Genomic DNA, 9941 nt, shown 5'->3' on the forward strand with positions numbered 1-9941 from the left:
CCGGGGCAGTTCCTGGGTTTGCAGTAGCGGATTTTTGCACATATACTGGTATACGATGCACTGGCACGCCTTGGGATGTGGGATAAAACTCATACTGGGCTTAACTTTAGACACGTTAATCCCAAATACCTGCTTTAGGTTTTACCACTAACTCATTCCCCCTGTCCACAGCCACCACCATTATAGCTAAGCCTCACACTTGTCACTATACTGGCTTGATTACACAACTTCACATCTCACCTTCGCTGTAAAACAATCTATTCTTCCCCACCCTTTCTATTTCCTACCTTGAGTCTCTCCTCCCTGCTCCCTTTCCCTTCCCCCTCCCACTCCACTTAGGTTTAACACTGCTCTCCCTTTTTATATCCTCTCTCTGATAAAAGATTTCTTACCCTTCCTTAGGGAGGGCTAGTGATGGTCACAATTAAGCAATAAAATAAATCAATTTATTTTATTGCAATAACAAAACATGCATTGCTGTCACATAATGATTGCACTTCTTGTAGTGTTGACCTTTGACAGCATGTGCAGACAAGAGAAAGAAAAAAAAAGAGAAGATTGTGGGAAAGAGGGGTAAAATAAAGGAGGTTCCCAGCCATAACGGGATACTTGACAGGTATGCTTCTTTGTTTCATAGGATTTTTCACTGTCTACATGGCAATGTGATGCATTTCCCAGAAGCTTCAATGTAAATAGAAAAAAAAAACTATTTGCGTCAGTCACACAATAATGTAATAATGTCATAAGACAAGTACCGGGACATAGACATCGAATGAGAGGCAGAGCTGGAGCCCAAACATCGAAAACAGGGTACGAATGCGTTTCTTGCGAAGACTGAGATTATGGTTCTGGAAACTCTTTCCACTAAAGAGTTACAAAGTTAAATGCAAACTCCACGACAACATTTTCAAGCCATAATTCAACAGGGCAGAACATCATTAAACAGCAGCTAGATGTTAGTACATAGGCTAATCACTGTTGGCATTATGAAAAGCTACAAGGGACATTAAAAGTGAGTGTATTTTATTGGAGGTGTTTTTAAATCAAACGTGGTAGTTTACTTCCTGCTAATGGCCGCAGACGGTGCTCCTCAGTTGCCATCAGAGAAAGAGAATTTACTACTAAACGGCAACAAAGAAATTACCAAACTACAGGATGAACTACTCACCAAGTACACGGACATGGTCGTACAACAGTCAATAGTGCTGCCGTCCCTCCTCTATAGTACTCTGTGTAACAACAATACAATTTCATGGGAGAAGCTGGTTCAAGACTGTCCTGTTCTACACCACGCCAGCAATCGTGGTCTGAGGTTGTCATCTGCAGACGAGAGAAAAACACGGAAAATGGCATCTCCCTTCCACTTACTCTCCATAATCACTTTGAAGCCCTTTCGTACAAATATGGAGACAAACTCAGTCCAATTAAATCGACTGCCAGGAAAACGTCTCCACCACCGCTTGGATTAAATTCCCACCGGTCGAAATCATCTGTAGCCTGTCGCAAACTCCTTAGAGCTGCCATCCAGAGGCATTCTATCACAACAAACACACAGCCATCAACAAGCACCACCCTACTCCACCTGTTTCTGAATCCAGCGACCCCCTTGCCGTTAGACGCAGAGCCGCTTCAACGCCGAACAGCGCCAATTACAGAGCCTTCCCTGCAGCCTTCAGTGACCCGAACACACCATTCGACAGCACCGCACAGCTGTCCCAACGCCAGCCAACTCCAGCGATGACCGCCGATGATCGCCCGCCGCCGGACGCACCTGGTCAGTGTATCAAGCCTACACACATTCCCAGCTCTTTCTTCCCGACAACATCCCTCATTATTGGGGACTCAATAACTAAGAACCATAGATTTTTTAATGCCATCACTAACTGTATTATAGGTGCTACAGTTCACACTATCTTAAACAAATGTAATCAAATGCTACCCACGCTGCCAGCAAGTATTACTAATATAGTGTTACATGTAGGGATGAACCATGAGCGAGTTTAGCCTTCTCATTACTGTTTTGACGAGGGAAATCAGTATTCATCTCTGGTCCAATAAATAGAGGTATAGAACGCTTTAGCCATCTCTTACTGCATCACAACTTCTTAAAATCCTGCTGCGAACTCCATAATTTTACGTTGATTAATAACTTCAAACTTTTTTGGAAATGTGCTGATCGCTACAAAAATAATGGTGTCGATCCTAATTTACATGGAGCGCAAATGCTAAAATCAAACTTAGTCTGTGATTCACAGCTCCATACATGAATGACTAGCTGAGAATAAACAGGCAGTTACAGACACCTTCATAGACAAGCCCCTTACTCAAAGCACAGAGCACTCATACCCTATAAACGCAGTATAGAGCAGCACGTAGTGCAAACTAAAACCCACAGGAGAGGAGTTAACCATAAAAATCTAACTACATTAGATTAGATTTGTTTATCTGAAAGGGGACAGTGCACTTTCATATAACACATGAACAAACATGGTTAATAAAAGCCGGAATTAGTTAGGAGGCTATTTTTCATCTGTAGTCCCCTGGCCAAGACGTAAAAAAGCATTAAAATAAAAACATGAAAACACATTTACAAGTCTTTCACAAATCAATAACAATAATGATTGTAGGAAAGCCCTGTTATATAAGTGTTTAGTTTCACTTTCAGTCATGTTGTTACTAGCCCTTTAAGGGGAACATATTTTGGCAGAGTTCTTCCTGCTGCATGCATGAGCAGAGTGTGTTGCATGTTGACCAGCTGCAGTGCTGCATGTGTGTGTTTCTCTCCTGTTCCATGGAAGATGTGTGTACATGAGAAATGTAAGTAATGGCTGATTCATGTTATAACTCATGACAATGCATCTTGGAGGATATTTGTGTTTGCATGTTAGCTGCTTTGTGATAGTTGCTAACTCATGCATCCTGGTTATGTTAGCTATACTTTCCTTACATTGCTGTTAGCTTGCATTGAAGAGGGTTAATTTCTGATTTATGCTATTATTTCTCTTGCTAATTGCTTATGTTGATTATTGCCACCCATGGTCATTATATTTGCATTATATGATTGTTTGCTTTTGAGTTAAGTGCTTTTATGATGCTTTGTGTGTGTTAATACTTATGCAGCTTTATTCATATATGTGTTAAATTACTGATATGCTTTATACTGCTGCATTGTGTTTACAGAACCACGTTCTTCCAATTAAAGCCTTTATAAATCCAGAACTGCCTTCGTGACTCTCTAACCGGAGTCACACTCCCATAGTGTCGCCGGCTCTATTCCGCGCACCCTGTAGAGGCCCCGAACCTCTTTTACATTGGTCCTTCGAGCCGGATAGAGCCCCTCCACGACGCTATGGAACCAACAGAGCATGATGTCACGCCAGCATACCAGAACGCCACAGTGAGACATGTTCGTTCCCAGAGAGAGCGACATCTACCCCGCCATCTAAGCGACTTCATGGTGGGCTATGAACCTCAACACTCAGATGAACCTCCAAAGGATCTAACCCCTCCCTTCCTGCGGGCTAGCGATTCGAGGGCCACATCTGTGAGGAGCAAGCACGCACACAAGTCACACTCGTTAGGACACCAACATAGTGAGTCACGGGCCCCATCTCAAATCAGTGTTATGTCACGGCGCTCGGCTACAAGGTCCATCTCTGAGGCGGGTCTACGTTCCCATCCGGCATCCTACCAGTCATCTGCAGGTGTACACCCCCCACATGCTCTGTCACCAGTCCAGGAAGCCATACTGCAGGAGGGTATCCACCGCCTGGAGCTCGAGGAGTTACAGTGCCAGATCATCGAGGACAGTAATGCTGACCTGGAGTGTCAACGCCTAAACACTAAAGCCAGGGAAGCACAACGCCTACAGCAGGAGGCACAAGAGGCACGTGAAGCTATCGCCAAACGTCTCGACAGGCAAAGACAACTCAAGAAGAAGGAGAAAGAGCTTCAGGTAGCCAAGCTGGTAACCTCACTGCTTCAAGAGCCAGAGAGAGAAGGGACATATAGCGGTGCTGCATCACCAAAGAGCTGTTTCTCTTTACCATCAAGCTCACAGCCCTGTAGAACCGAAAGACCTGAGCACAAAGCTACCATGCCCAAGTCTTCACATGTAGGACACTCACTCCAGCTGCCTCTCTTCGAGTCTCCTCCTACATCACAGAACCAGCAGCCTTCATCAGCTCAACCGGTGATCCAACACTCTTGGGTTCAAAGCACTGTCATTCCTCCTACAATGCACCCGCTACCACAGGTGGCCCTTTCAGCTGCACCCTCTGCATCATTGCACCCAACTCTCACCCTGCCTGCTCACATCGAGGCCCCTGTAACGTCACACCAAGCCTCGGTAATTACTGCTGGTATTCAAGGCACTCGACATTCTGCTGCAGGACCCCCGGTAGAACCGTGTTTGACGCCTAGTGCTGTTCCCTTATACCAGCACACGAACCCTGCCGCACATTTTAAGGTCCCAGTTCCGCCTTCATGCACACCGGGGCATCCAGGTTTTGAGACACTGATCACCTCTCCTTATGGTATTCCCCAGCCAATACTGCCAGTATTCGAACGGGACCGCGAGAGTGACTTTGCCCTTCTCAAGATGGCCCTGGATAATCTGATGGGCAGTCATGGACACCTGAATGAACAATATAAGTACCAAGTGCTTCTTGGCCACTTGAAGCTACCCAGTGCTTTACACCTAGCTAAGGCATATATGTACGACACACAACCCTACACTGCTGCACTACAGGCATTGCAAGATAAGTACGGCCAACCAAGGCAGCTCGTCCAGTCAGAGCTAGGTGCTATACTCAACTCGCCTGCTATCAAGTTCAGTGACTCTGAGGCTTTTGACTCATTTGCCCTCTCCATCCAGTGTCTTGTGGGCATGCTTGGGACACTTGAAGGACCAAATGGTTTTGAGTTGAGGTGTGGATCTCACGTGGATCGCCTTTTGAGCAAAATGCCCCCATCCTTCAGAGACAGTTTTATCGAATATTGTCTGAACCGTGGAATCCTTCGAACAGGGTTCGATATGACCTACACATTGCCAGACCTGGCAGCCTGGCTTCAGATGAAGTCACAAGCTAAGCGTCTCTCCAGTCGAGCTGCAGCACTCTACCAGCACGAGACACCTAAACCAGTCAAGAAGGACATTATCCCCCACCATAAGGAGAAGACCACAACTATCTTTTTTAATGCTGGAGAGCCCCCTAGTGTATCAGAAATTGCTCATTCGAAAGCCACCTTCAAGTCCAAGCCATATTGTCCTCACTGTGAGAACAAAGACCACTTCTTAAGTAGCTGTGAGAACTTCAAGAAGCTGTCCACCAGTGAAATCATGAAATGGATCAGAGATGGAAACCGGTGCTTCAAGTGTGGTCGTAATCATGCTGCACAAGACTGTAACTTGAAGCGCCCCTGCAAAACATGCAAAGAACTGCACCTCACCATTCTGCATGACTATATCCAGCAGATCCAAACCAACGTCAATATGATAACCACACCAACTGCAAGGATCTATCTCGATCGACCCAACCGATCACAACATGTGATGTTAAAGGTTGTCAAAGTGATCCTAAGGAATGGTGACCGAGCTTTAGAGACCTATGCTGTCCTAGACGACGGCTCCGAAAGAAGTATCATTCTCCCTCAAGCAGTGCGGCAACTAAACCTTTGTGGACAACCAGAGACACTTTACTTACAGACAATCCATCAGAATGTTGGAAAGCTCCAGGGCAGTTCTGTCTCCTTTGACCTTTCTCCAACGTGCATGCCCTCCAAGAAGTACCGGATCCACCAGGCCTTCACTGCCGAAGGTCTGAACCTTGCCGAACACTCTTACCCAGTAGCTGCACTACAGCAAAGGTACAAGCACCTCAGCGGTTTGCCCCTACAGCCGATTGACCGCATTCACCCACTGCTCCTGATAGGTTCAGATATGCCACACCTCCTAGTCCCCATTCAGCCAGTCCGTGCAGGTCCACCAGGTGGTCCTATTGGCGTCTGTACCCAACTAGGTTGGTCACTCCAGGGTCCTAACAGCCTAGTCCAGCCTACATCAACCTCACAATGTTTCCGCATCTCCACTGTTTCTCCTGCTACCAAGCTCTTCATGAATGTTGGGCACCTCTGGCAAGTTGACGCATTCCCTTATAGTAGCGAGAAAGCAGTCACCCGCTCCAAGCAGGATCAGAAAGCGATGGCCATGCTCCAAACATCCACCACCAGAGTCAAGGTTGATGGTGTACAGCAACAAGATACCCCCTTGCTGAGGCAAGTTAATGTTACACTGATTCAAGGGACAAAGGACGCCGTGCTACCCTGTCTTCATTGCATAGAGGGCAGGCTTGCCAAGGACCCAGAGAGGAGGGCAGAAGTTTACTGCAACGAGATCCAGAACTTGACTGAGCCTGATAGCTGGAGATATGTGAGCTCTACAGCCAACCCGGCAGATGATATCACTCGAGGTTTGACCCTACCTGAGCTGGCAAATCTGCATCGATGGCATCAAGGTCCAGGATTTCTTCACTTACTGGAGGACCATTGGCCCACCATACCTTCTGCTGATCCTGAGTCCGATGACAATAAGATAAAGAAGTCCGCTGTGGTTGCCAATGTGATCATCCTCCCTGGTAACCAGCTCCCATGGAAAGAGCTCATAGAAGCCACAGCCAGGTCCCTTCACGGGGCGGCCGACCCGCAAACCACAAATCTGCATTGTAAAGCATCTGACTACCTCGCCGCTGAGACAGCTCTTCTCATCAAGGCCCAGTCAGAATCATTCCTCTACCACAAGCCATTTATAGCTCTACTGACCTCCTTGGAACACGTCGCTGGAAACATAGTCAGGTGCTGGCAGATCACTTTTGGTCCACCTTCATCCACCACTACTTGCCAGGTCTACAAGAGAGACAGAAGTGGAGGAAAGATGGCGAGGGGCTTTCAGCCGGTAAGGTGGTCCTCATTGTTGACCCGCGGCTTCCTCGAGCACTCTGGCCAGTTGGGAAGGTCACACAGACGTATCCTGGAGCTGACAATCGTATCCGTACTGTGGCTGTGCAGGTGAAAGATAAAACATACGTGCGCCCTGTGTCCAGATTGGTGCTGCTCCCAAATCTCCCAGATGCGGAGGAACCTTAACATGCTTTCCTGTTTATGTTCAAAAGGTCTAAAGTAGACTTTTGGGGGCGGCTGTGTAGGAAAGCCCTGTTATATAAGTGTTTAGTTTCACTTTCAGTCATGTTGTTACTAGCCCTTTAAGGGGAACATATTTTGGCAGAGTTCTTCCTGCTGCATGCATGAGCAGAGTGTGTTGCATGTTGACCAGCTGCAGTGCTGCATGTGTGTGTTTCTCTCCTGTTCCATGGAAGATGTGTGTACATGAGAAATGTAAGTAATGGCTGATTCATGTTATAACTCATGACAATGCATCTTGGAGGATATTTGTGTTTGCATGTTAGCTGCTTTGTGATAGTTGCTAACTCATGCATCCTGGTTATGTTAGCTATACTTTCCTTACATTGCTGTTAGCTTGCATTGAAGAGGGTTAATTTCTGATTTATGCTATTATTTCTCTTGCTAATTGCTTATGTTGATTATTGCCACCCATGGTCATTATATTTGCATTATATGATTGTTTGCTTTTGAGTTAAGTGCTTTTATGATGCTTTGTGTGTGTTAATACTTATGCAGCTTTATTCATATATGTGTTAAATTACTGATATGCTTTATACTGCTGCATTGTGTTTACAGAACCACGTTCTTCCAATTAAAGCCTTTATAAATCCAGAACTGCCTTCGTGACTCTCTAACCGGAGTCACACTCCCATAGTGTCGCCGGCTCTATTCCGCGCACCCTGTAGAGGCCCCGAACCTCTTTTACAATGATAATTAAAATTGAAACAACAAACAGAACACAAAACAATGAAAAAACTATAAAATGTGAACTTAAATATTAGATCGCTTTCTCCTAAATCTTTTTTGGTGAATGATCTTATAACTGACCATCACTAAGGTTTATTATGCCTCACTGAGACCTGACTCAAAAATTAAGATTTTGTTGCTCTTAATGAAGCCAGCCCTCCCAGTTATAATAATCAGAATATTCCCTGTGAGAGTGGTTGGGGAAGGGGAGTGGCAGCAGTTAGTTTTTCACTCACATTTATCAGTCACCCCAAAAACCAAACTCAACCACAATTTATTTGAAAGCCTCTCTTGGAATTTGTAATCCCAAAAATAAAATTGAAAAACCCATCTTACTGGTTATAGTTTACCATCCTCCTGGTTCATATTCAGAATTTTTCTCTGAATTCTCTGACTGTCTCACTAATCTAGTACGAAGCACTGATAAAGTTAACATAGTAGGTGACTTTAACATTCACGTTGATGATGAAAACAACAGCCTAAATAAATTATTTCCCTCACTAATAGATTAAATCAGCTTTAAACAAAATGTAAACAAATCAACTCATTATCTTAATCATGCCCTGGACCTTGCTCTAACATATGGTTTAGATATGAATCACTTGACAATATATCCTCAAAACCCTATTTTTTCAAATCATTTTTGTTTTCCTTTGAATTCTGAATATCAGTCTGCTCAAATTCTGAGAAAAGCGAACACTATAGTAGATCACTGACTGAAAATGCTGTAGCAAGATTTAAAGATTTAGTTTCATCACTGCTTAACTCTGATTCATATGATATCTCAACAGAGAGTAGCTATCAATGTCTTTTGACAGAGAAAATAGATGATCTTATCAATAGTGCAATGTTATCACTGCACACAGCTCTGGATGCTATTGCTCTCTGGTATAATTCTGAATTGCGTCTTTTAAAACAGGCATCATGAAAATTGGAAAGGAAGTGGCTTTCTTCAAACATAGTAGAAGTTCATATTGCCTGGAGAAAGATTTTGTTAGCTTATACAAAAATTCTCCGTGAAGCTAGAACTTCTTATTACTCAACTTTAATAGAGGAAAACAAGAACAATCCTCGGTTTCTATTGAACACTGTAGCCAGGCTCACCAAAAGCCACAGCTCTGTTGAACCCTCTATTCCTGTCAACCTAACTTCATCAACTTTTTTACTGATAAAATTCCAACAATTAGAAACAAAGCTAATGTCCCCCCTACAGGAGTGCCCAATTATTTCTTAAACAAAGTAGCTCCTGAAATAACCCCAATATGTAGCTTTTATTTACAAAGATTTACTCCAATTGGTTTATCTGAACTGACCTCAATAGTTAGTGCTTCAAAACCAACAACTTGTCTTTTAGATCTAATCCCAACTCCACTTTTTAAATATGCTCTTCCACTAATTAGCACTAATATAGTGAACTGGATTAATACATCTCGAGGAACAGGTTTTGTTAGACAGTCCTTTAAAACCACTGTAATTAAACCTATCCTTAAAAAACCTACCCTTGATCCAAATGACTTGTTCAATCATAGGCCAATATCCAATCTCCCTTTTGTTTCCAAAATTCTTGGAAAAATCATTGCAGTTCAACTATGTGATCACCTACATAGGAACAATTTATACGAGAGCTTTCAGTCTGGCTTTAGAGCCCATCACAGCACAGATACTGCCTTAGTAAAAGTAACCAATGATCTCCTCTTAGCATCAGACAGAGGGTTGGTCTCAGTTCTGGTGCTCTTAGATCTCAGTGCAGCCTTTGATACAGTGGATCATCATTTACTGCTGCAGAGACTGGAAAGAGTTTTTGGGATTAAAGAAACAGTGCTGGGTTGGTTTAAATCATACTTATCAGACAGAACCCACTTTGTTCATGTTAATTATCTCTGCTCAGTGCACGCCAGAGTTAATCATGGAGTTCCACAAGGTTCAGTTTTAGGACCAATACTCATTCTACATTCTATTATACAGTTTATGCTTCCACTAGGTAATGTCATCAGAGAACATAATATAAATTGCCA

The 9941-nt window shown here is 43.9% G+C and overlaps 2 protein-coding genes across 2 annotated transcripts; both read left to right on the forward strand.

Moving 5' to 3' along the window:
• The first annotated feature begins 2633 nt into the window (after positions 1–2633).
• On the forward strand, positions 2634–4584 carry LOC114464232 (uncharacterized). Its single transcript, XM_028448289.1, has 3 exons — positions 2634–2817; positions 3181–4505; positions 4547–4584. Exons 2-3 carry the CDS (start codon positions 3350–3352, stop codon positions 4582–4584), a joined length of 1194 nt encoding a protein of 397 aa, XP_028304090.1. The 5' UTR covers positions 2634–2817; positions 3181–3349.
• On the forward strand, positions 4547–7881 carry LOC114465615 (uncharacterized). The gene is made up of 2 exons (XM_028450749.1): positions 4547–7392; positions 7756–7881. The coding sequence occupies exon 1, from the start codon at positions 4601–4603 to the stop codon at positions 7067–7069; it is 2469 nt and encodes an 822-aa protein (XP_028306550.1). The 5' UTR covers positions 4547–4600; the 3' UTR covers positions 7070–7392; positions 7756–7881.
• Positions 7882–9941: the final 2060 nt, after the last annotated feature.

This window comes from Gouania willdenowi, chromosome 6, assembly GCF_900634775.1.
Source record: "Gouania willdenowi chromosome 6, fGouWil2.1, whole genome shotgun sequence".
Taxonomy (NCBI): domain Eukaryota; kingdom Metazoa; phylum Chordata; class Actinopteri; order Blenniiformes; family Gobiesocidae; genus Gouania; species Gouania willdenowi.